We start from the raw sequence: 26,620 nt of genomic DNA on the forward strand, positions 1-26,620 counted from the left end.
TGGAAAAAAAAGATATAAATGTTTACAAATGCTCCCCTCCAGTTCCCACAGACAAGGAAAACAGGATTTATTTTTTTTTAATACTCCCAACATGTAAGCACATCTTGTTTCTCTTCTTCAGAGAAGATAAACAGGTTGTTTCTAGAATGAATAGCTCAGCTCTGTGTAAATGAGATTTAGGGTAGGCAGAACTGAAGGTCATGCAGCAGTGAGCTCAGAAGACAGCACTGTCTATTTTGAAGTAGGAGTAAGTTCATTAAAGCTCCTGCTATATTCACCTATAGGAGCAAAGTGCAACTATATGTAATTTTTCATTTATCTGCTATGTTTATTGGAATGGTAACAAGCTATGTTCAAAGTTCTCAAGTTCTCAGTCCCTAAACAGATAAAAAACAAAGGAAATGCTGTTTTAAACAAGTCTGCATCAACAAACTTGCAAGAAAAACATTTTGTTCCACTCATTCTTGGCTTGATTTAAAGCAAACAAAAGAAAGCCCTTTCAATGTTAAAGGGGAGTCACCCACTGACCATACCCTTCCAGGTTTACTCTAGGCCACATGAAAAAAAAGGAAAAAACAAACCAAAACCACCCTTGGGAATTACATAGCCCAGAAATTTATTGAATATTTGCTCATATACATTCTGTATAGAACTGTTCCCCTTGCTTGGTTTTGGTGCTCCCAGGAAAGATCATTAACAGACGCACTGATCCGTAATCACCAATTAGGAATTGTTACGTATGAAAATGTTAAGCACAGGGCTGCAACCTCCCTCTGGCCAGATCTGTCTCTTGAATTTGCATAGGCACCTTCCCTTCAAAGGACTCAATTTGTGTAAGCTGCTGCATAAAATGTTACTTAGAAGAGCCTTTCACATATTGGTCTTTTTAAAACAGTAAAACACTTCAAATATTTGCATTTGAAGTTTTCAATACTGGAAACATTTAGCCCAGAGTGTTTGCAATGGGGTCTTTAATTTTTTATACGGTCTCTCTTCTAAATATCCCAGAACATTTAGTCTTCAGTTTTGGCTTCCATTTCCTCAGCATCATCATCCCCATCCACTTCGGCATTTTCCCTCTCCAGTCTTTCCAACTGCCTTGCAAGCTCAGTCTCATCTGTGTCAGTAACTACCTTAGGCTGAAAAAAAACCAAACAAAACAAAACAGAAAACATAGTAGACTGTCATTAAGAAAGACTGTATGTATTTGTAGGCTCTGATTCTACATAAAGAGCAAGAGAGAAAATACATCCTGAAATCATGCAATAAAAACCAGGAAAATTAGAATTTTTGGCCGTTTAAGAAATAGAGAAGTTTAGGGGTCTTTTAGTTTCTTAATACCTTTTTGCTAAAATTTCTCCTAGCACTACTGATCTTGCTGCACTTGAAAAATGTTGCCAGAAAAAAAAAATTACGTTTTAGAACATAATGTGTTCTTACCTCCATCTGCACATTAAAGACTCCTCTCTTCTCCTCAATTTTTTCTTTAATTACAGCCATGGCTTGATTTAGGACAGACAGTCCTTCAGTTCTCTCCAGTGTTGTTGTAGTCATCACATAACGAGGAGGGGCTATCAGATTAATCTATCACATGGGGGGGGGGGAGAGAGAAAAAAGCAAACTCAGTAACAAAACCAAAGAAAAATCCCAAAAGCAAAGTGTGAATGAATTCATACATTGTACATACAGTTCTGAATGTACAATTCACAGAAGAAGAAACATTTTCCCATTAGAAAAATGCTTTCTAGAAGTATAAACAACTTGGATGGTAATAGTAGACAAGAAAGTGCACAGCTTGTCTGATTTCCAACATCAACATCAGTTATTTCTACAGAGTATGTTTATTTAAACAAATATTGCTAAGCAGAGACAATATCCACTTTGCAGATCAGTACCACAGCCTTTTAATTGTTTGAAAAATTATGTGACAGGCTGTGACAACCAGCACGCGGGTTTTGTTGGGCTTTTTTTGTTTTGTTTGGCTTTTTTTTTTTTTAAGATGACTGGATAAGTAAACTTTTCCTTTTCTTACAGGAAACCATTATAAGAAACCATTTTCAAAGACGGAAGTAGTTTCAAGGTTTTTGAAAACACTTATTCAGTAACACACTCAATATCCTCAAATTGTTGGGGAGAAAAACTAAGCCTGGGTATAGTAGCCATTCTACCAACATGCCAACATATGTGGAGCAAACATTCCTTTTCTTGCATAATCTTGTATCTGAAAATAAGATTTGTTGCTCCCTACTTAAGGCTACATAAAGGAGTAGTAGGTATGTGGTGTGCCAATACTAGACTTTAATGAATTGAACAGAATAAATACAGCTTCTTGAACTTGGGAAGCCACAGCACAGTCACAGGAACAACTGGCAGCACACAGCTGAAAGAAAGTGTGTTACATACCTGCTAGAGAAGAATCGGAAAACAAGTACGTGGCTTCCCAGCCTCAGCTATGTGATTGTGACAACTGCACTTGCATGCTACTGGGACCTGAAGGCATCAGAAAACTTTGCTTTTGACTTCACTATTAAGACAGAAACTTACTTTAATGGGCATGTTCTCTGTGGAACAGTTCAAGCCTGCTCTCAAAGCTTCTTTTACTGCATCTATGCCTTCATACCCGTAACAGGCAACCTCAATATCTAGGACAGAGAAATAAAAATAAGACGACTTTAAAGTTACCAAAAGCTGTAGAATCTTTAAAGCTTTTGAACTTAAGCTTTAGTAAAGCTTTTTAGCAACCAATGTTTATCCATGAGAGCCTCAGTAGCTCCCAAAGCTGAGGAAGGTATTTCTCTTTCTTGACTTGTAAGTTGAGGTAAAAGTCTTCATAAATTCTTTAGACGTCCAACATTTTACATTGTGCTTTCAAAAGCCAAGATATGAAATTATATACCCACATTCACTCACCTTTCACCTAATAAACTCAATGGGAATAATTACGTATTTCACATGGAGAGATGAAGACATAAAAGCAATAAATACCAGAGAAAACAAAAGATCTATCAGGAAAAACATAACTTGAAAAAGAGCACATGCATAAAGTCATGGAATTCTGTCAGCAATTACAATAGAGGCATCCCTTGAGCTGCACTGGAATTTTTTTTTTTTTTAGGTAAGTTATATTAACACGTAGTTAAAGCGATAGTTATCTATAGCTTTTTGTAGATGTTTGGAAATTAAGGCATAGACTAATGCTGGACATATCTGTAATACCCTGATTAGTCTAAAGACAAGGATTTCTTTACCTATGTAGTAATGGTACAAGACTAAGCTACACAGAGAAGTTAGTCTCACTTCCAGGTGATTAACGATAACCTGCTAATTCTCCGCTATCACAAACAAATTCACAGAAGAGCATCCCAGCCAGCCTCAGGATGAGACTACAAGCCAGTGGGAAATTTCTACGCTTGCCTTGAAGACAAAACTAAAAACAACTTAGACTATCACAACAAAATAGGCAAGCTGAAGGAAGTAAGAAAACATGCTTGTCAAGTAACTTTATTTTCAAAACTAATGAAGTGCTATTTATGTCAGCAATTTCATTCTTCATGGCAATCAAATCCCACTTAGATTTTTGAAGTCTACGTTAACTCATGGTGATCTAAAGTAACAGGTAAAGGAATTTTTCATTATGTTACTTTTTGCACTCTCCTGGACTTCACTGTCATGTGGATATGGCTTATCTTTTCTTCTCTCCACAGTAATCAAAAAGTGCTAATGCTCTTCAGCATACCCTTGCAGAGTAGAGGCAATTTCTCAGTCTAGTTAAAAAATGTGACTGCTACATTGACTATCTGTTTAATGGCAAGCGTGCTTTTGGGCTGTTCGGTTAACTGTACAACCAGATTTACAGTTTTAACAGTTACGTGCTTTTTCTGCCCACACTGAGCTAATAAGAGACAAAGCAGCTCATACACTCTATGAATACATTAGAGACATGCGAGGCTTGAGCTAACATATCCTGCTGAATGGTCTGCAATCAGCCAATTAGAAATACACCCAGAGCAAAGTCAGAACTATTTTCACATGTTCATGGACAAGTGGCTAAGACATATGCCCTAGCTGTGCTGATAGAGATCAATCATCCTGTTAGGGAACCAAAGAATTTAACACTTTGAATAATGAAAACAAAATATTGCGGATGCAGTAATAACTATAAGATATTAAAATTCATTGTGTGTCAGTGCAATATGAGAGACTGCATTAGATATCAGGACAAGTACTTGGTGTCCCAAGGAATCTGCAGTTCAGGGGAAAAAATAAAAGCCAAACCACCTTGGACTCTGAGGTAGAACCCACACAGGCATTTTGCAAGCAATCCTTGATTAAGGTGTCTTAATTCTGGAAGAACAGTTCCACTCAAATATCAGCACCACCAACACTAGTTTTAATGGAATGTATAGTTTGCAACAAGATATGCTAACTTAAGTGTCAAGACATGTTCAAGTGAACATCTGGAAAGAACTCACCAGCTCGGATTTTGACTGCTTGTGGTGTCAGACGTCTGTTAATATTGTCAATCAATACACGCCTCTCTTCCTCTGTCAGATCTAGGCTATCCAGGATTGCAGGGTCTCTGAGCCAAGCAAAGCAACGTTACAGAAGTTACACTGAAGTGGAATATGACACAACATTAACTTCTGGTACTATTTCGATACTAGTATGCATAATCATAGAGATCTACTAGGCAATGAAAACAGGGAAATTTCTTAAGAGTACATTGAAACACTGGAAGAAAATAAACACATCTATTTCCAAAATATTTTCTATTGGAAGCATTTAGCAACAAAGCAGAAAAGTAGGTTACTCCATCTGTTCCTGGAAGGAAAGATCTGAATTATCACCTTTTTTTTTTTTAAGAAAATAAATTACTTCTGTCCAGCTCCATTTGTACGTGATACACAGAGTGAGAAAAATATATAGTTGCTTAGTATTTATGTTCCCTCCAATGTGAGGATAAACCCATACCATATCACATGAAAGAGAATCCATGATGAATCTGAGGTTTTTGAATTATTTTAGTGTTTCATCCAAATGCAAGACTTTTGTCATTCTACAAAGTAACCTATACTCATCCCGTGTTATTCTGTACTCCTTTTTAACAGCGACTGGATCACAGACAGATACTTATCTGCTGGCTACATTCTGGGCTAACGAAAGAAGAAAGGTTTTTTAGATCACAAGCTAGTAGTGTAAAATCCAGAGATCAGAGAGGCAAACTCCTCTGCTGTTTATACATATAAATTAGCAGCTCTTGTTTGAAAAGTGGTGTCAATTCTCTTTATTGCTGTATCAATTTTATCCAAAATATATCTGAAACAGAAACTATAACCAAAAAGCTCCTCACAAAAATTGTTCCTGTTCTTCAGAGACAGGAGTTGCAGTTCTCTGAAAAGCAATACCAGATCACCTACAATACTACTAGCAGGCAAACAAACTAAAACGGCCCAAAAAACAGAGGCAATATTGGAAATTGGTGTCTGCTGCTATTAAAACGTTATCTTTCATGATTTTATATACTCTGTATATACAGCAGAAGGGCCAAACATAAGCAAACAGAACCCAGAAATATGACAGTTTGTACACATAAAAAAATATGAACCCATATGGCAGAACTGATTTATTGAACATGCAAATTCTGTTTCTTCATTTACAATCTATTCTGTTAAATCTTCAAGTCACTTTCACAAGCATTTTGTAGGCATTCAACAAATGGGTCCTGCATGTTTAAGTTTTACTGATCAGACGGTAAATATACTTTAAAGTTTGCCACCGGTATCCTGCTGTGTGAAACCCCAAAACACTAATCCTCAGTACTATGAAAGAAATAGCAAGAAATAGCAAGTCAAATTCTTAGAGGACATGCTAAGCCTCCAGAACGCACTTCAGCAAGCATAGGAAGGCAGCAATATCCACATTTTTCTGTTCAACCATTACAGCTTTATGTAGTAGCACAACAGGAACAAATAAAAGTTGCAGTCCATTGTCAGAAATCTTAAGGCATTACTGATGAAAACATGACTAAGTATCAGTTACAGAATGATCTGGAATTCCTTCTGCAGCGATGTGCCCAGATTTGCCCTTTACTAGTAAATTTGCTATCATTAGAAAATAATTACTATTCTGTGAAACAGAGCACATTCGGTCCAAATGAAGATACACATTGTCTCTTCCCCAAAACCACAGAGATGGTTTTAAGTTAATCAAAATGCTACCAAGTGCCCTGCTTCTTTAAGTCAACACAATTTCTAAAATTTTGTTACTGCCATCTAGTGTTCAACTCGAGTTCATCACTCATAGGCTTATGTGCTATAAAAGAGTAACATTGGAAATGTTTATTAAGAAATCTATTTTTGGATTGCCAATTTCATGATAGAATCTTTAGAGGGGAGCCAAATAGGTTAATTCTGAAAGCAAATTAAAATACCAGACTTCATTAAAAAATTAAAATAAAAAAGAGCAATCTATCTCAGTGCATCACAATTTCCAACTCTTTCTGTTCATAAGTCCATTTCTAAGTTCATGATCCCATTCCCATTCTTTAAGTTGGGAAGTGTAGAGAAGTAACAAGCCAGCTTGTTGCATTTAAAAAAGAAAAAATTCTGCCTGTGCGGTGGAAGAGTGACAGTCAGCTGTGAGCAGAAATATCTTCAGACACAGAGCTAGCTATGTTGGGAAACATCTGCTTGGGACTAAGAACAGGTAAATTCTGACAGACAAACCAAGATCAGTGCTGCCTCTTCCGTTAGAAATGTCACAGGCTCAATGATAGCAACAGAAATCTCTCCAGTGTTTGTAATTACATGTTTCTCTTATATTATTCACCAAGTGCCTTAGTATTTCTCCACATCAAATTGAATTACTACTTTTAAAAAACTGACATACATGGAGTGGCACTCTCGAAGACGGATAAAACCAAGTCAACTCTAAGCCTTCTTTCTCAAAAGCACTGGGAACTTGAAGAAAGCAATAAGACAGAGAAACCTACAATAAGCAATTGGAAGACTGATGTCAAAATTTACTAGGTTTACTTGACCAGTACATTCTACATACGGACTCTGGAAAAGAAAACAAATAAAACAAAACCCCAAAAGAACATTACGATGGATCTATTCCAGGAAATACTTCTCTGCAATTATGAAATAAACCCCTAGAAGTAGAAAAGGTGTCCTTACGAGACTGCATGCTTGAATGCATCATAAGCGCCGTATCCTGGTCTTTTGTACTTGTCATCAAATACCCAGGCAGTTCTCTGGAACAGACTCTCAAGCTGCTCATCCTTAGTGTACTCCAAGACTTCGGCAACATGACGAAGGATGCTGTAAACCTTGAACACAAAAAGGGTATTAAAAAAACCCAAAACACCCCCCCACTTATCCAGTCTCACACTCTCTCTCTGCCTGACTCTTACTATGAGCTTGTACAGCATAGAATTGAGTCCCGCAGATCGAAGTCCACAACCAAAATTGTTGATGCAAATAAACAATAAAAAATATCAATGATAAAGTGTCTTGTTTCTAAACACTGCATGATGTTGCAATACAATCCTTCCCTATCTTTAGCAATAAATTACATATTGAGTTCTAAGAACTTATAAAATATCAAAACCACTTTATTAATCTAAACCTTTACTGTGTAGTTATGAAGATAAAATTATTCTCTCATGGAAACAAAAAGTATTATCAAGTTGTTAAACAGTATATTTGCATACAAAGAAAAAAAATTTAGAATCAAAGTAATATTTAATGGTAAGCGTTCTACTCAGAAGCATAAGACCACACAGTAGTAAGGGTGGGAGTTGATGCCTTAAACTACTTGCACGCCTTTTCCGTAAAATCTGTCCACAGAGTGCTAAACCAGCACATGCTTTTGGACTTCTCATCATTTAAACTTCCCCCTTTACATCACAGATTTCCAACTGATATATTACGTGATCTACTGATTAAGAAGCAGCTTACCAGAGCACTCATGGACAGATGAGCTGATTATATATATTTGCATGGGCAAATGAGAATCAGAGTATGCTTAATAAATGAGAACAACACTTTATTTTCATATTATCTTATGTCTGCGCATTTTGGTTGCTCAGGAAAGAAACTGGCAACACATGGTGCCTGACTCTAGCAAAGCAACTTACAGTCTTTGATTTTGTGAATTTGTCTTCACATTTGATTGCCTCCTCTGGAGAAACTCTTCTTTTTGACAAGTCAATATAACCTATTGGGGAAAACCATTTTGAAAGTGTCAGGCATTGTGCAAACTATGTCTAACTGCTTCAGAAGAAAAGCATAAAGAACAAATGCTCAGGCTCAGGATTTGCCCCTTGCCTACACTATCTCTACCTGTAGCTACAGAAAGTAACAAACCAAAACCTTAATGAATTTGATCAAATCAAGATCCAAACTAGGGTATTAAATTTGATTTATCTGAAATAAGTTTCTTGTGTGTCTTTCCTCTCTGCTTTTTCTTATCCTGTCATTCATTACTTAATCTCAGAGTTAACTGCAGTTTCAGAAGTATCCTAGAAAAGCATATTACTTGAGAAACATCATACCAACAGTCAGGTTTCTGAAAGATGTGCTCAGTGTTTATTTTCATTATTTCCTTATACCTGGATATAGATTTTAAAGATTGCATGGAACTGTATTATCAAAATCCAACATGTTCTAAATAGAAAATACATTTAGAATATATATTTAGAAAATATATTTAGAATATAACCCTTTTATTCTAAAGAATAAAAGATTTAAACATTCAGAAGACAGGAAAAGACAAAGTTGCCTGTACAATCTCAACTTGTAACCTTCTACAGAATTCACGTGGTACAATAATTACATACATGTCATCTATTTTATAGCAAAGGTTCAAGACTTGTTAATGCACAGGATGGACTGTGAGCATTAGATGTTCACCATTTAGATTTTTAACCACTGCAACAGATGATCCTTCTCTTCAGTTAGGACTTAGAAAATCTACATAGATATCAAAAGAAAATTCCACTTCACTATAGTTTGTTGACCAAACATTGAACTGGTGAGGACCTACTTAAGCAAATCTTTACTGATGTGATTGACCTTCATTAACCCAATTCCCAAAGGACACAGAGGGATGGAAGAATGATCATAAATATCAGATGGCATGATGATGGTCTATTTTGCTTAAGTGTCTGAAAAAAAAAAAAAGAAGTCCTGGCAAACCCAATGAATACTGAAGTTTATCTGCATTTCTCTCTATGAATTCACTCTTGATATAGCCCAAAATATCCTCAAATACCTTTCTCTTTGTCAACTCTTATGACCACGACGCATTCATTCCTCCCGATGCGGATGAGTTTGTTTATGGAACGAATACGTCTTCTGGATAGCTCACTGAGAAGGATCATGCCTTCAATGTTGTTGTACTCCAGCAGGCTGACATAGGCTCCCATTTCGGCAATGGACCGAACATTGACCATCACTACATCTTCCACCTCTGGAAATTTATGCTGGTAGAATCTACAGCTTAGTCCCGGCATTCTGGAATTTGAGCAGAAAGAAACAAAGATTTTATTTCATAGTACATCACTGACTTCTCCTACAAACATGGTAAAAAAAAACAAGTAAGGACTGGTGAGAATAGAGAGGAACACTGGTACAAAAAATGCAAATTAGGACAAGGCTTGTGCAATTCATACTTTGGTTTAATAGAAATTAAACAATAAATTAACTAGTATTTTAGTATTACCACAACCATTTGCTAAGATGCTAACTTTTTTGCATTAAAGTAGAAAAAGCTTGCTACCCAGACCTTATTAGCCACCTCAACTGCCACACTACCTATCCATAGCACATGGTAGAGAAGAGACTTCAAGTGGTGAAAACGTGGCACTGCACACCTTGCATTCATCTAAGTTCATGAGGTTGTGTAAAATTTTAAGTCAGATTTTAACAGGAGGACATGGGAGAGAAGCAGCCTGCAGTGCTCATGAAGGTATCTGTATGCACATAATAAGGCGGCAGGTGAGAGACTGAGAAAGTAAGAGGTAGAGTGAAGCTTCTGTAGTACTGAGAAGGAGCAGACTCCATACTTCAGAAGATGACTTTCTAAACTCAGCACAAGATGTTTGGAATAATTCTCTAAGACCTGCTTCAGAGGCCACCTCTCAGCAAAGAAAGCAAGGGCAATAATCAGAACAGAAGACAGAACTAGCCTGACATGAATGAAGCACTTAAAAAAAGAAAAAAAGCACCCCGCGCCGTATTGCCAGTCAGCAGGGAAAAAAACCCTGAAAAACACACCCAGGATTCTTTCACTATACATTCAAAAAAAGTAAAAAATTAATGCTTCATAATCATGTAGTGATAAGAAGGAACGCTTAAACCTCTTCATTTTCCTGATGATGAATCCTCATACTCATCACTCACCAGGTTAGTTCAATTCCTTTCATCTATGCCTAGAAGTTTCACACAGAAAGCTTCCTACCGAAGTAGGAGCCGAAGACACTGAGTCACATGCATCACTCCTTCAGAAGGTTTGCTCTAATTACCATTTTGAAGTTTTACTTTTGATCTTTACAGCAGTGCTAACGCTTTCTAGCTATATGAGAATTTAGAGAGATGGTAACGCCAAGCACTACGTACGCATGGCCATACAGTTCACAAGACTGTGTCCACCCTTATTTCCATTCTCTACTTTCAGAAAGGAGAAATACAAACTAGTAAAGGATTACAAAAACACTCCTCTAAAGGTTTCATATCACCTCATATAATTTGAAGCTGAACAAAGAACTCCAAGATTAACAATAAAAACTTCACAGTTCAGTTTTCTAGTCCACTTAATGCGGTTCAGCTCAATCCTACGTGTCTACTTATAAGACAGAGAATAAAGATATATTGCAAAGCAACAAACCCCAGCAAGGCAGGATGGACAAACACGGCTCTGCACACAGATTATTTTACTCCTCTCCATAGACACAAGCTTTTTATTTCGGCCTTCTGCGGGAAGCCTCTCAGGAGCAGCACGGTGCCCACAGCGCCAACGCTGGAAATCATCTTTCCAAGACGTTCGAAACGCCCCAGCAAAGGTTTAAGTCCCCAGGGCCGCACAAGTCTCTGTGGAAACTGGCGAAAATGGAGTCACTTCTGACCAGCGACTCCTCCGGCCGCTGGGGCGTCGCTGACGCAGGCGATGCCCAACGACAGCCACAGCACCAGGGAAGGGAAGCGGTCCCCCGGGCGGCCGACACCCGCTGCCGGGCCGGGAAGGGCCCATCTCCGGCACGGTGAGGGCGAGAAGTGGGCCGGCCCCCGGGGGAGCGCGGCCTGGGAAGCTCGCAGCTGCCGCGCCGGTCCCTCCCCGCCCGGGCCCAAGCGCCGGGGCCCAGCCCTCAGCCGCGCCGAGTCCCCTCCCGGCACGGCGGGCCCGCAGCGGCGCCAGCCGGGGGAAGGCGGGGCCCGGCCGTGCGGCGGGGGCGCAGCCGTTACCTGGCACCGCCCGAGGGGTCCCGCTGCGCGCTCGCGGCCCGGAGTCTGGCGCTGCTCCCGCTCCCGCTCCTGCCTTCAGCGTGCGCCGGCCACCGCCGCCCCACTGCGCAGGCGCCAGCCCGCCCTGCCCCCGCTCCTCCGCGCGCGATAGGCCAGCCCCGCGCCCCCTCAGGAGCATAGAGTCTCAACGTCGAGGCAGAAGGCCGCCCTTTGCTAGAGCGCCCCCCGGGACCGGGCGCTGAGAGCAACGCGGGCGGACAGAGTCAGAGACCTCCGGGTGTCACAAACGGACCCGGGAGCCAATTACGTCGCTTCCTTCCCGTCGCCGGGGGGCACGTGACCACAGGGGACTCGCGGGGCGGGGCCGCGCCGGCATCCGGGTGCTCCCTCGGCCGGGGCACCGCCTCGCGCGGGGGCGGGGACGGCGGGGCCGCGTCACGTGAGGGCGGCGGCGGTGACAGCGGTGACAGCCGGAGCGGGCCCCGCCGCCCCGCCAGCCCCCGCCGCCACCATGTCGGGCAAGGACCGCATCGAGATCTTCCCCTCGCGGATGTGAGTGTCGGCCGGGCCGGGCCGGGCCGGGCGTGAGGGCGGGCTGAGGGGGCGCAGCGGGCCGGCCGCCGCCCCTGCCCCCGCCGCGCCGGCTGAGGGGCGAGCGGCTCCTGGGCCACCCCCGCGCGGCCCCGGCGGGGTGAGCGGGCCCGGTGCGGCGGCCCGGCCTGGCTCGTGCCCCGAGCGCGGCCGCGGGGGCGGGTTGGCGCCGAGGTGGGAGCGGCGGGGGCTGGGGGCCGCGCCCGGGGCAGCCCTGGGGGGCGCCGAGGCGGGGGCGCGCTGGGCTCCTCTTCCCGTCTGGGCCCCGGCGCTGGAAGTCGTTTTGCTGGTTGCGCGTCGGCTGCTGCCCCCGGTGCTCTGCGCCTGCGAGGGGGGTCTGCCTCCGGGCCTCGTGCACAGCGCCTCGATGAGCAGCTGAAGGCTGCAGTTAGATCTTCGCTTCGGTTGCCCTTTTCAGGCTCAGCGTGGGCTCTGTCGGCCATGCAGGGCCCAGCACCAAGAACCCAGCGGCTTCCAGTGGGGGCTACTTAAAATCATGCAATTGCACAAACCTGGATTTTAAAAAGAGCAATTGGTAGAATATATGTATAAGAAAAAATGCACAAATCGAACCATAGCTTCGCTTCGCTTTTCAACAGACCATACTGCTGTACAAGAGGGTGGCCATAAAGTGTTAAAAAAGAATAAGGAAGTAAAATGCATGAAGTGCAATAGACAGTCAAGTAATTTTCCAGATCCTGACAGCAAACTATTTGTCATGAAATCAGATGTCTCCTGACGAGGCTTAGAAAGTTGCCAACATTGGAATGAATGCAAACAATTGAAACTGATCTACTAATAAAATTGCTGTTTTAATAATGCTGTTCAGTTTCTCTTTGGAACCCCCCAGGACTGAAAGACTCTGCCCTAAGGTGAAAGGCTGTTTCAGATCTTCTTGCATAAAATGGGGTTGGTGCCTGGATGTAGTCTTTATAAAAAGGTGCCTTGCAGGACAGAAAACCTCAAATGTAAAGTAATAATTATTCTCATACAGGAGCCCAGGACATATGAAATAACAGCTTATATAGAAAGATTAATACATTGCATGGTAAAGGTTCTGTTTTGAAACTTAGTTCAGAAATAAATTATTGCATATACTTAGTCACTGGTCTCACTCCTGCTCTTCAGTAGTGCTCTTTTCATTCAGTTTACATGTCCAAAGAGGAGGCACATGAATCACTTTTAAAAGGTATCTGGTTTTGTGGGCTGATATGTCATTGTGGCAAGAAGATGGTGATGCACAAAGGCTTAATATATACAAGCCCTGTTTCAAATGAGGTGATAGACCAATAATGTGGCTGATGTTTTGATAGGAATGTAAGTTAGGATGGGAAAATAAAGATGGCCTGCCTCTGCAACAGTTGCAGTTTTTTTTTGTTAACGGACAGAACTTCACCAGGTTTGGGCTTTTTTTGTTTTGCTTTTTTATCTTTATGAAGTGGCTTGCTAGTATGAGCCTCTTTTGTGCTGGATATGGTCAATTACAGAAGCTGCTCAGTCTCCTTGACAGTAAACAAGACTTTGTTTAATGGGCTCTCAGAGCCTGTGAAATCTTGCTTGAACTAGAAGGTCAGCCAGTCTCTGGCAGGTGGTGAACAGAGCAAACAAGTTAGTTCAAGGTAGTGACAGAGACCTGCTTGTTGCGAAAGTAAAGCTGCCTTTTTACTCTTTGACTTTGTTGGTTTTTTTTTCTTAATCATAAACGTTCAGAAAGTATTTGTGCTTTTCAGTTATAAGTATTTGGTAGCTTTTAACGGAGCTATTCTCATCACATGCCAGTAGATGTGGAAAGTAATGGATTCCACTCTGTACATAGAATCTTAATAATTATACTTACTTTTTCCAAGGTCAGAGAGGAAATGTGCAAGGCTTCTCTTCACATAGAGTTGACTTGAGTATTGACCTTTGTGTGTAGTGGCTGCATGTACAAAGTGGTAGCTTAAGTTAGCATGGCTTGCGGTTTTTGTAGTGTAGCTCCTGCTATTCTAGTTAACTTAAATCAAAAAGATTCTTGAAATTACAATATGCTCCCCAGCAGAGAGGGAAGCAAGGTTTGGATTCTTCTTCAGTTCCTAATTCTGTGTGAGAAACCTGTAAGGGTGCTACTGGAAGTAAAGGATATACAATGCTACAGCTAGCTTACCAATAACCCTTTTCAACTGATGCTACTTCTGATTGTCTTCAATAGCTTGTAAATCTCCCGTGCAGCATATGAAGATATGGAATCATTGTACTTTCTGACTTTCTTTAAACCAGAATATACGACTGCTTATCTTGTTGCTCTGTGAAATCAGAACACAGCAACAACAGTTATGATCACATGAAGAATTTGCTGTGTTGTCTGATTTTGAGAAGATGACATAGCAGTAAAAGCGCTTAAAAGCAGTACCAGTGTCACACTGGCGGTGGGCTTTTGGGGTAGTTTGATTTCTGCTGCATTTCTGGTAATTTATAAGTCATCAAGAAAAATGAAAACTTATTTCCTATTATGGAAGTGCTGAAAAATGACGTGTCAATTTTCCATGATCTTTGACTTCACAGATAATAACTTTGTAATTCTCATTAATGATGGAGATAAATATAATAAATTCCCATGTAAATGGGAATATAAAATTCTATCCTGAAGTGGCCATCCTGTTTTACTGCATTGGTGTTTCTTGGTAGCTTCATAGTTTCAGTCATGTCCATGTCAGAAAACTTTGTGTAAGTTTTTTCCTAGTCTCTTCGGACGATGCAGGACATTTTTATTTATTCCTCTGTTTAACAGGGCTCAGACCATCATGAAGGCTCGTTTGAAAGGAGCCCAAACAGGTCGTAACCTCTTGAAGAAAAAATCTGATGCTTTGACACTTCGATTCAGGCAGATCCTTAAGAAAATTATTGAGGTAGGTTAATTAGAATTTTCCTCTGTTTGGCTCACCTTATTTGAAATCTGTCTGTTCTGTCAGTTGTGCATTCCTGTTCTGCTAACTTCATTAGGTAGGCTGGAATGTAGGACAACTTTGTGGATAACCTGTTTTTTGTGAGTGAGGCTACTGAGGACAGATGAGCAGAATTATGTTTTTTCTGGCTGCAATGATATAGAAATTTGGTAAGAGTTAATATTCTTCACCTCTTTTCAGCCAGTCCTAGGCTCTGCTTTCTTTTGTGTCCCAAGTTTCCTATCATCTCTTCTACACTACAGGGAATTTGCTCTGATGCTGCCAAATACTTTAGGAGTGGATTTAACATGTTCTATATCCCCATTTCTGTTGCTTTTTCTGGCTTGAGAGGATACTGCAGATCTATAATGTTTCCTGCATGACTAGGTAGACTGGAAAGCACAAGTTTTGTCCAGATGGAACTTGTTCCTTTACGAAGAAACACCAAGTCCTGCTTCTTCCTTTGCAACATGAATGACAAATCTAAGATACTCAGCAGAGCCTACTGTGGCTTGCTCAGTTCTACCATACTAGATGGGTTTTAGTTGCACTGTTTTGGCTGCAGCTGCTATGATATCCGTGGTTAGCAGTAGTGCTTTGTAGACAAGCTCTTGGCACTCTGTATCTTGTTTCCTATAGACTAATACACAAAGGCTCTTGCTTGTTCTCAATAGCATGTTTTTTAGCTACAAGGGCTTCAAATGTGTAAAAATTGGGAAAAAATGGAGTAGGAGGTGAGTTCAGCTTCACAAAGCCGCATGCACCTGTATGCTGAAAAACAACTTCAGCGGTCTCATAGTATTCAGTACAATATGAAGTAAGAGTGTTTTCCTACTAAGCCGCTTTATTGTTGTGATTTAACCCCCACGTAGTAGAATTTTAGGATTATGAAGACAGACAAGTCTTTTGCCGTTTCTGTGAGTTCTACACTGGGTCAGTGAAACAGCTGAAATGTTTCTTCTTTTGCCAGTCACCTGGGAATTACAATTTGCAGTTTGAGAGTAAGCTACAAATACAGGACTTTCTCACTCTCTTACATTTCTCATTCTTCTCTTTATGCTGTTAGTTATTTATCCTGGAAAAGGAGTAATAATGTGCCTTGTATTTGCTGCCTTTTTTTTTTTTCTTTTCTTTAAACAGACTAAGATGCTGATGGGTGAGGTGATGAGAGAAGCTGCCTTTTCACTTGCTGAGGCAAAGTTTACAGCAGGAGATTTCAGGTGAGGATTGCTGATCTTGTGGATATCCTGCGCATGGGAAAGAGCGATCAACAACTTGTTGATTTCTCTTTTGGAAAAAAAAATAAAAATCTTAAATGCACTTTAAAAAGGAAAAAAAAAGACAGTGGACAAGGTGGGACAGGATGAACTGAATTCCATTAGGTAAAGGTGGGACACATCACTGCAGGAGAGAAATAATTTGCATGATGAAAATGTATACTCCATTGGAAGCTAAACAAAGTGGAAAGGTTAACAGAATTTACTTTATGTTCAAATCCTTGATTTGAGAAGGTGTTGCTTTTTGCAGCTTAGAATCTAAAATGTAGGGAAACAAGAATTTATAGCAGACTATTGGACTATTTATTATATTGATCTTTCTTGTGAATTTGAGGGTCAGATGTAATGTGTGTTGTTTTCTCACAATAAGTCATACAGAAATTTTACTAATTGTTCTAACCTCCTGTCTCATTGACCTCTTGTCTCACTAGGGCTAGTGAGGGCTGTATGTGAGAGGGGAAACAAATCTTTTTCCTCCAGTAGGATATTTTTAAGTTGTATTTTAATAAATTACAGTTCTAACTAGGGTGTTTGTGTAATTCATTCAAATGTGCGTAGATCTTGTGGAATAAAGTTGGGGAAGTATTAATGATTCAGCTGATGGTACTACCAGTTAATGGGGAAGAAGTAAGTGATCAGACAGAGTAGTAATCTGTGTGCTGCTGGAGAAAAGTCTTTTTGCCCTTTCATTTGGATATGGTGCTGTTTCCTGTCCTAACCAGTCGCAGTGTTTAGCTATAAACAATAGTCAGATTCCACGCTGTAAGCAAACTGTACTTGAATAGAAGAGTTGGCTCTGGTGACCTGTTCTTGGAAGACCTTAAGACACTTTAGAATTCTTCAAGATGAGTTGTTGTACAAGCTTAAGTTTGTTAGTATCATAGAGTTAGTGGGTAAACAAACTCATAGATGTTCTGAAAGAACAAACACATGCAAATTCAAATGAATAAAATGTTGTGGCCTTGGCCTGCATTAAAGCTTTGAAATTCCTTCACTTTTATTGGGGAAAAAAGTCTCACAGGATGATTAGACTCAATGTTATTAAAATATTTTAAAGTAATTTGCCAGATAACTGGCTAGTTTTTAGCTGTGCTTTCTATACTTGGTCTAAGACATTTCTAAAGTTACATTTCACAGACTCTGCATCTTTTACATTTCCAGACATTGCTAGAAACCTATTTCTTTCAAAGCTTCTGTGTTAGCTTCGAAGTCTCTGCAGTGAACTGAGCTGAAGACAATTTCCAAATCTTTACAGCTATTTGATAACTACTTCATCTTGTATATAATGATGACTTAATGAACCACTTCAGCTTTCCTGATGAAGATGTATGTTTTCTTCCTTACAGTACCACCGTGATCCAAAATGTGAACAAAGCTCAAGTCAAGATCAGAGCTAAAAAAGACAATGTAGCAGGTGAGTCTTTTCCAGACGACGAGTATTTCAAATCTTAAGGGAATTGTGGGAGGAGACTGTGAAATACACAGGAATGTATCCAAACACAGTCTCCTCTTCTTTATTTCTCCTGTTCATCTAACAGTAGGAACACTTGTAATTTGCTGTTTTTTTCACATACAGCATATAATTTTTATATGTAGTTATCTGCCTCTCATAAAATTAAATGAGTGTGCGTAAACTGCAGTTAAATTTCTAGATCTTTGGACACGCATAACTTCCACAGAGCTTTACTGAAAAATAGATCAGGAAATTAAGTATCAAAAACTAAACAAGTTTCAGGAAATTAAACATCACTAATTGTCTATGAAGAAAACAAGAAAGATAAATCAGGATTGAATGCTTAAAATATTCCTTAAGCACAGGGAATACATTACTAAACAGAAACATAATAAAACTGAACACTGAACAAACCAGAATACTTCCCCGAATTTTTCATGTGTCTAGATCTCTGTGATCTCAGTACAATTCTGAAGTTCCATATCAAGATGTCAGAACCAGCATGACTTAATGGTTCCAAGCTATGTAGAAAGATTTTTGGAAACAAAGCTTCTGAGCTTACATAATGTATTAGAAGCAAATGGGGTAAAAGTAAGTTGTACTTAATAAATCTATAACTATATATAATTATATGATATAACCTAATCTTTATGTCTCTTACACACATTCTTGTTCACTTTTGTCAGGTGTAACCTTGCCAGTTTTTGAGCATTACCAGGAAGGAGGGGACAGTAAGTACAAAACAAGTATTTTCTATCTTACTTGTACTTACAGCTATTCTATGCTAATACAAAAATACTTGTCATGTCACATCTTGCTGATAAGTCAGTTTACATCATAAGCATAGGTGTACTTACTTCCTCTATGATGCTTTGTCCTGTTCCTGTGATATGGAGAGATTATTAGGGACTAGAGTGGATTTTAATTTCCTAAATAAGTGAGCTTTGCAGATGAGGAGAAGGCTTGTCTTGAATTACCAGGTTTTGAGACTGGTAGGTCTTACTGTGGACATGCACAAGAACAATCTGTAGTAATGTAAACCACTAAAAAGACAATTTGTTAATGGGCAATGACTTTAGCTTGTCACTTGCTGAGCTGTCTGTATCCCTGTAGTTTGTCAAGTACTAATTTTTATCTAGTAAGAAAACACCGTAGTAGCAACAAATATGATTTGATGATTTTTTTTTTCCCCAGGCTATGAGCTGACTGGCTTGGCCAGAGGTGGAGAACAGCTGGCTAAGCTGAAGAGGAACTATGCCAAAGCTGTGGAGCTGCTTGTGGAACTGGCCTCCTTGCAGGTTGGTGGGAGGAAAGAAAGAAGGGGATCGTTGGTTTCTCACTGTTCTGAAATGAAAGTAACGTAGTCTCAGTGATTGTAGCTTAATACTTTGAGCTGTACTATACTCCTTTAGTCCCAGTGCTGTACAAAGTTTCAAACCTTTTCCAGCCATAAAACAGAGTTCTATTACCGCTTCAAAGAAGTCCTTATTCCTTAATGCTAAGAAGAAACTTTCTTTGGGGAATTGGTATCTATAACTGCTAATGTGCAGTGTTCAGCGTGCTACCGACATTAGTAGAAAAAATTCTGCTTCTATTAAGAACGTAGTCTGTAAAGCTGCATTACAGGCTTGGCTTTGGCTTTCAAGTGCTATTTGGTTTGGTGTATAGAATTGATGGAAATGCTGAATTTGTCTTGTTATGTATTAATTATTTAATCCCATTCCATCAGACATCCTTTGTTACTTTGGATGAAGCCATTAAAATAACAAACAGACGTGTGAATGCAATTGAACATGGTGAGTATTCTTCCATTTGGTACGCATAATATTTTTCTGTCTCCATGCAAGATGAGGAGCAGGGTCATGGAAACCACTCTTCTTTTGACTGCTTTCTTGTTAGTAGGATTTCTCTAACCAGTTCAAGAACTCTTCAGAAAGCATTGCAATGAAGCATATTGCAAGTAAGAACAAAAATTAAAAGCCCAGTGGAATGGACTGGCATACACAAAGATAAATGAATATGCAAACGTGGGAAACTAATCAGGAAGTTGTACTGAGAACCTATAGAACAAAGATTTCACAAACACGTTCTGGAGTCTCTGCTAGTGACTTTGACTTATTTGGTCAAGTCTCTTGACTAGAAACAAAAGACAGGGATATTTCTTTCTATGTGTGAAGATGTTCTCACAGCTAGCATAATAGCTTTTAAAACTGTAATGGTGGTGTCCAGTGGAGAGCTGGTGAGTTTTTTTTTTTTTTGTTTTGGATGGGAACGCAGAGTAAGCATCCAGAGAGAAATCTTGGTAACCTATTCAGGTTTGTGTTACAGGAAATGGAACAGTCCTAATGTCAATACTCTGGTATTTTTCTTTCATCTGAATTCCTTATCCTTCACGTTCTTGTTTGTAAATTTGTTTCTTGCAATTTCTTAAGTACTACCTATGCACAATATTGCTGCAGTATCCAGGGTGCTTTGATTATTTCAAGTTCCTGAGTTGTTGATAGCTCGGATTTAATCATCTTTATCTGTACGCAATAACTTATTTCAGTACCTGATTCTAAACCATTCTTTTCAGTACTGTTTTTCATAGACTTGTTCCTTTGAACGTGCAGGCCTTATCGGTAGCTTATCACTCTGCAAATTTGACTGTAGAAAAGGTTTCCTCTGCAGCTTTCCACATAACTTTGGTAGTGCTGATAACAGCTTTCTCTTTTCAAAAAGTGATTCTGACACATAGCTTGCCCAGTTGGGTGTTAAAGCTTTGTTTAATGTCTTATCGCTTCCCTTGTGTTATATTTGAATATTTGTTTTCATGGTGGCTTTTTCAAACCAAGATCATAATTCTGTGAGTAGAAGTGCTGTATTGAACAGAAGTTTCTGAAACAATGTAATAGAAGAACATAGTTTTAATTCAAATCTTGCCCACCTCTTGCAGGATTTTTTTAACCACTTCCATGGGGAAGAAGGACCTTAACAAATAATCAGGAATCAGTGCTTACCGATTCCATTGCATCTTTCAAAAGAACGTGCTATGGGAGATTCTGTGATGTTCAGAGTCCTAGTTTAGTCCTGGACTTACTGAAGAAAACAATTTTGTGTACTTGTCCATAATGAAAGAGAGAACCTTCCATGAAAGACGTAAATTTCCCCTAGCCAAAAGAATTACTGGATTGACTTTAAACAACCATCTGTGCACTGCATTAGATAACTTCCTGGCTAATGTAACAGTGGTTCAACTTCCTTATTTCTATTTTTTTAGTGATTATTCCCAGGATTGAGCGTACTCTTTCCTACATCATCACAGAATTGGATGAACGAGAACGAGAGGAATTCTACAGGTAGATATCTAAAACAAGACTAGACTTATCTCTTTTTCTCAAATAGACCATTCCTCAGAAGGGACTTACGGTAACTATTCACCATATCTGGCAGCAAACACTGTTAAGCATGACCTGGTTCTTACTGCACATTGAGTTTCCAGAGGTGGGCGCCTGGAGATATGCAATTACTTGTCTGAAAGTTACAAATGAATCCCTACCACTAGGTTGTACATAGCTGTCATTATCATTCATCCAGAGGGAATGACGGGATACGGTACACTGAGGTGTTCTGCTTTAAGGACATTTCTGCCATAGAGGTCAGTGTTCTGGGCTACCTGAAGCAAAAATGTCAAACCTGAAATGAATTAAAGGAGAATTACCTTCATTAAAGACAAGCAGAGTAGTATAATACAGTGTTTAAGGTCAAGAATATAATTTATAGTTTGGATGAAGAAATGAGTTAATCTGCAGAGATGAAGTTTTTCAATGGCAGCAGCTAGCAATAAAAGCCTTTTGCCATTTGTTACAGTTTTCATTTTCTGGGAAACTTCTCCAGGCAGCTTTATCGTATCCAAGTTGTATGGCATCTTGGCTGCTAGCCTGTTTTATGAAAACATATTTGTTTCACGGATAAACCACATTTCTCTTCACAGGTTAAAGAAGATCCAGGAAAAGAAAAAAGTATTGAAAGAAAAATCTGAGAAAGAACGGGAGCTGAGGAGGGCTGCTGGTGGGGAACATGAACCAGCCAATCTCTTAGCAGAAGAGAAGGATGAAGACCTTCTCTTTGAGTAACCCAGCACAGTTGTTGTATATGGAGCAGGGGACCCAGAATACAGAACATCCATTTGCAATATAATTCAGGACATATTGCCTCAATGATACTTATGTGGCTTCTCAGTTGGTGTGTAAGTAAGTCTTGAGTTGAATGGATTGTGGATTTCTTCTGGGAGATTAGAAACCTAGGAACTTGACTGCAGCATAGGAGGAAAAGGAGAGATGAGTCAGGTGCTTTACTATCAGGAAAGCCTTCTATTGCATGTTCAGCCTGTTTCTTCACTTAGTAGGAAGGACTGTCCATAGCTGTGGTTTTTGCAGGATGGCTCTGGATTTGCCTAGTCTTTAATTGCTCCCCTTCCTAGTCCAAGCAGAGGAAAATATTATTTAGGGAGGGAGATGCATGTAATGTTCTTTACTGCTGAAGTATTAACATTCAAGTTGCCTAAAGCAGGTCTTCGCACAGCTGAACTCAAATGTCAGGAAAGGCAACTCTAGTTTTCTAACCTGTTGATGAAATCCGCAGTCTTCTGTGATTTATTTTTGTTGCACGATTGTTACCATTGGCCTCAAACATCTACAGTTTTCATTAGAGGTTCTGCCAACTTGTGTACTGTCTGTGCTAGAAACAAGTAAAAATTTTGAAGCGTTAAGTATCTGGTGTCTGGCTCAAGTTGCTAGAAGATGGTGGTCTTAAAAGCTTGTCATGTTGATTTCAAAATAAAAACCTTCGCTTCATCCCCTGCCCCCAACTTGGAATCCGCGCTGGGCACATCTCTCTTCAGCCTGTGCCCACATTCACTTGACCTTTACCGCTTTAGATAAGTAACCAAGGAGAAGTGGCTCCCTCCTGACACAAACACATAGAAACTCTTCTCAACTATCCAGCTACATGTTGCTCCCAATCTTCATTGCAACCAGTAGGCTGGCAAGCAAAGCAGGGTTGAATGTACATTAGTCCATCCTTGCTGTGATTCTTCGCATCCTTTGCTGATTAGGGGAGTCTGGGAGAATGGCTGATAAGCAGGCTGTCACTGAATGCTACTCAGTTTGAAAGGCTGTTTTCATAAAGACATTGGTTTGCTACTGGCAAACTGAACACATGCCATAGTAGTAATACTAGTACACTGTCTCTAGCACCACTAGGCTCTTCAAGGTAAGCATCTTGGTTTTAAACATGACCCAGCACTTAACTGCAGATGCAGGGTAAGCGCAAGGAAGTGAATTTCTACTAACACCTTTAAAAAGTAATTTTATAATTGTATGAAGCACAAGGCCACGTCTTTTCTCTTTTGAAGCTGAAGGCAGCACAGCTGAATAATAAGTCCGTACTCTGTTGTAAGATGCATGTCCAGCTTGAAAGAGAGAAACTGTAGATCCGAGGACGTGTTGTTACCTCTCCCACTGGACACATGGTGTCAGAAGGAACAGAGAATGTCCTCTAGGGCACTGATGGATCACAGCATCTTTCACACATTCAGCAAAATTGCAGAAAGAAGACTCCCAAGATCCACTACAAGAAGTAAAATTGTACAGTGATTTACTTTAAATCTAGAAATATTTTACATTTTTACATTAGTGTGCAGTTCATGATGTCTCAAAATACAGAGTGCAGATACATGTATAAAAGTACAATGTGGGGCTAACCACACAGGTCTCAGTGAAGTTACCTTATTTAAGGCATGAAACCCCCCTATCTTATATTTTAAAAAGTCACATATAATTACATTCAAAAATTCTTTTATGCAATTCAGCTAATATTTATTTTTAATTAAATCTGGACTGGTAAAAATGCAGATACCCTCATTTCAGTCTGTTACAGCTCGCTACAAAGCCTGGGATAAGGATGAAGAGTTTCACCACTGAAGTTTGCATAATCTCTTGTACTCTCAAGGGAATTAATACACATTCTTCATTAAAGGTGGCAGAATAATTTCTTAGACAAGGTAGTTCCAGGTCCAAACTGGCAGCAGATGGACAGCCAGGTACATTTCTCAGTGCTGCTCAAGCCTTTCATTTCAGCAGGAGACAAAGCTAACATTGGTTATAAACTACCATGGCACCTCCCTACATGGATGCCAGCGAGTACTTTGTGCCTTGGGAATTAAGAGAGTAGAGCTGAACTTCAAGCAACATTCTTTAAGTCTACATTCAAAAGCTTATTTGTATAAAAACAGCTTCTGTACACCACTGCAGAAAAACTGGGGAGACAAACATTAGTCAAATACATTAATGGCATGATTTACTGTGACTGACACTGCCTGTGAACACTGAATACCTAAGGGGGTTCAGCAACCGTCTTGAGCCGATTCTGACTGCGAGGATGTGGACAGTACCTATGTAGCTGAGCTAGGTTACCCTCAACGAATGCATTTTACTGCTTTCCACCTTCTTGTCCAACTGTGAAACAGTCAATACCAAAATGCCTAATTAATCTACAATCACCTTTCTTAAAAAAAAAGGGTAGAATTGATACATATTTTGTCATCTATGAAACACTGACTATCCAATATACCTGAACATTGTAATTGTCATAAACTATAGATTAAACTGAGAACGTGCCTGCAATGTGAGGCAAAAAGCAATTATTTTGAGTATCCAGCCCTTAGGCCAACAGCTAGCACATTATTATTTCTAACACTGAATTGAACTAAAGATATTAAAGTTTCCAACCCCTTTTCTTTCTGAAGGGTCATTACTTATCCCCACTAATTGCTTAATTGCTTTTCAGCCCTAAATACTAATTAAACCAGCAAATAATTTTGCTTTCTAACAAGACAGAAATGCACTCTATACTTCCATTTCTCCATACAAAAAATGTACTGAATGTTAGTTCAGTAACTAGGATAGTTATCTGACAATTTCTTTATATCTGCTGTATACTTTGAGCTCTCTATTTAACTATGGGTGTGAATTTGTTCCATTAACATTTGAAGAACGACTATATGCAAGACAGAATGGAAAAAACCAACTACTTTTTCATCCTTCAACATTAGACAGGAGTGAACTACACATTGACGGAACTCCAGTGTTTTACCTGTGGGAACAAAGAAACACTATGGCTAACATTAAGAGAGATTCACAGTCAAGGTTCTTTGTGCTACCCAAAACCAAAACAGCCAAGATACCATTATTCAGTTAGCTTCAGCGATAGAACAGCCCTACTGCAGATGCATAGCCTTAGTAGTTAAACCTTCACAGCTCAGAATCATTTGAGGACGTGGAGATACTCTGATCTGCTTTGCAGAACACGCTAGGATATAGACTTTGCCTTTTGTTCACTTGTTTCAAGTTTTTTGTTTGTTTTAACCATTAGAAATATTCCCCTTTCTTGTGACTTCTCAGTCAGTTACCAGTGTTGTACGCATACTTTCACTGCAGTACTGAGCAAATGCAGGACAATGTGTTGGCTAGTGAATTACAATACTCATTTATAACACAGTAGCTACATTCAGCTATTTTAATTCCAGTTAGTTATCCATTAGACCAACAGCCACAAGATGAACCATTTGCAGAGATTAAAAAACCCCACTATCTTCCAATGTTCAGCACATCAGTCTATTTTAGTCAGTATTCCGTTATAAAACATGAGAACTTAAGCTGACTTTTAAGCAGCATGTCTTATAACTATATATTTTTCACAAAAATATAACCTCTGCCTTTCTAAATATCTCTACAGATCTGTGGAAAACAGCGGCTCCAATCAGTCAATATGTTTTAAAGAAAATTCCATAAAAATATCACATCTAAAAGATCAATATAATATTCATCTTTGATTGGACCTAAAATTAATGTGCAGTCAAATCTGATTTAAAAAGTCTGACTAAAAAGACACAAGGATTGAAATATTTACATTATACACATTTTCCAATTACAGTGCTATTAGAAAGTGGAATGTTTGAGAAATAAAACATTAACTCAAGCCTCACAGGGCAGCTCCAGACCAGAGCGGCATCTTCATTCTGTGTATTTTTTGAACAGGAGAGATTTCTCATTAATATTAATGTTTTTCATGTGTAGATTATTTCTCTGCCCAATGATCTGTAGAATTATGCTCCTGAACTACCATCATGTCCCACAAAGTCATTAAGTTAAGTGTTAAATAACATTCATATTTATAACTATGTGACAGCATGGACTATATATACACACACACACTTAAAATCTCTGATTTCATAAGGGTGATTCTACGTAAAAAAAGGTGGATTTATGTATAAAAGTAGTTGCTAGAAAAATCTATCTAAAGCTTTAGAATTTAGTACGGACAAGGTCTCAATTTCTAGACCACAGAGAAAGAAAATTTGGACAATCTTCAGATCAGTTAAATTGGCTCACAAGCTGATTAGCGTATTTTTTCAATAATACGCAATTTCACTGGCAAAGGATGCAGCCACTGAGGTCTAGAGCTCGCACGCATTTATACTAGAATTGGGCAGACCTACACACGATCCCCTTGGAAAGATTACTAGGCTGAAGTCCATTTGTCCCTTGGAATTGCGGTCTCATCGTAGCCAGGTAGAGGGCACCCACTGAGGTTCTGTGTCAAGTTTGTTTATTAACCGAAGTAACTCTTGATACGCCTTATCAAGATCAGAATTCACAATTGCTGTATCGAAGTAGTGGCCATTGTTCTGTTCCATCTCCCTCGTCTTCTCTATGATTTCTCTCAGCTCTTCCGGCTGCAATCAAAACCAGAGAATTAGTGTACGCGTGTAAGCCTCTCCCCCATAACAACAGATTAGGGAAAGGTAACAACTCAACTCAGAAAAGTCTTTTACACAGATTTTCATGGCATTGCTACCAGCTACTGAAAAGT

At 39.6% G+C, this 26,620-nt stretch overlaps 3 protein-coding genes across 6 annotated transcripts in view; 1 reads left to right on the plus strand and 2 right to left on the minus strand.

Annotated features, from left to right (window-relative positions):
• Window positions 1-592: 592 nt before the first annotated feature.
• On the minus strand, window positions 593-11,624 carry EIF2S1 (eukaryotic translation initiation factor 2 subunit alpha). Of its 2 annotated transcripts, none has more exons than XM_087746549.1 (8): window positions 11,466-11,624; window positions 9,277-9,518; window positions 8,141-8,220; window positions 7,179-7,330; window positions 4,473-4,579; window positions 2,545-2,642; window positions 1,441-1,584; window positions 593-1,139 (listed from the first exon to the last, which is right to left on the minus strand). In XM_087746549.1, exons 2-8 carry the CDS (start codon window positions 9,515-9,517, stop codon window positions 1,014-1,016), a joined length of 948 nt encoding a protein of 315 aa, XP_087602675.1. In that variant the 5' UTR covers window position 9,518; window positions 11,466-11,624; the 3' UTR covers window positions 593-1,013. The 2 variants fall into 2 exon arrangements, with proteins under 2 accessions (XP_087602675.1, XP_087602676.1); XM_087746550.1 differs by lacking the exon at window positions 11,466-11,624 and adding an exon at window positions 10,891-11,455.
• A 216-nt stretch (window positions 11,625-11,840) lies between these two features.
• ATP6V1D (ATPase H+ transporting V1 subunit D) lies at window positions 11,841-22,457 on the plus strand. The gene is made up of 9 exons (XM_087746552.1): window positions 11,841-12,017; window positions 14,824-14,941; window positions 16,118-16,197; window positions 17,601-17,668; window positions 18,394-18,438; window positions 18,902-19,005; window positions 19,437-19,503; window positions 20,967-21,045; window positions 21,681-22,457. Exons 1-9 carry the CDS (start codon window positions 11,977-11,979, stop codon window positions 21,820-21,822), a joined length of 744 nt encoding a protein of 247 aa, XP_087602678.1. The 5' UTR covers window positions 11,841-11,976; the 3' UTR covers window positions 21,823-22,457.
• Window positions 22,458-23,327: 870 nt separating this feature from the next.
• Window positions 23,328-26,620, minus strand: part of PALS1 (protein associated with LIN7 1, MAGUK p55 family member) — a 59,091-nt gene continuing 55,798 nt past the window's right edge. For all 3 annotated transcript variants that reach the window (XM_087746546.1, XM_087746547.1, XM_087746545.1), the window contains one exon: window positions 23,328-26,483. In XM_087746546.1, the coding sequence (XP_087602672.1) occupies window positions 26,307-26,483 (177 nt within the window). In that variant the 3' untranslated portion in view covers window positions 23,328-26,306. The remainder of the gene's footprint in view (window positions 26,484-26,620) is intronic.

This window comes from Nipponia nippon, unplaced genomic scaffold (genome assembly GCF_047370975.1).
Source record: "Nipponia nippon isolate SJK-2023a ecotype South Korea unplaced genomic scaffold, ASM4737097v1 scaffold_10, whole genome shotgun sequence".
NCBI lineage: Eukaryota > Metazoa > Chordata > Aves > Pelecaniformes > Threskiornithidae > Nipponia > Nipponia nippon.

Coding starts and splice junctions, on each gene's coding strand:
- EIF2S1 (XM_087746549.1), bottom strand. CDS start 9,517: ATGCCGGGACTAAGCTGTAGATTCTACCAGCATAAATTTCCAGAGGTG. Junction 8,221..9,276: donor AAGAGTTGACAAAGAGAAAG/GTATTTGAGGAT, acceptor TTTCCCCAATAG/GTTATATTGACTTGTCAAAA. Junction 4,580..7,178: donor GCATTCAAGCATGCAGTCTC/GTAAGGACACCT, acceptor TGCTTGGCTCAG/AGACCCTGCAATCCTGGATA.
- ATP6V1D (XM_087746552.1), top strand. CDS start 11,977: ATGTCGGGCAAGGACCGCATCGAGATCTTCCCCTCGCGGAT. Junction 12,018..14,823: donor GAGATCTTCCCCTCGCGGAT/GTGAGTGTCGGC, acceptor TCTGTTTAACAG/GGCTCAGACCATCATGAAGG. Junction 14,942..16,117: donor TCCTTAAGAAAATTATTGAG/GTAGGTTAATTA, acceptor TTCTTTAAACAG/ACTAAGATGCTGATGGGTGA.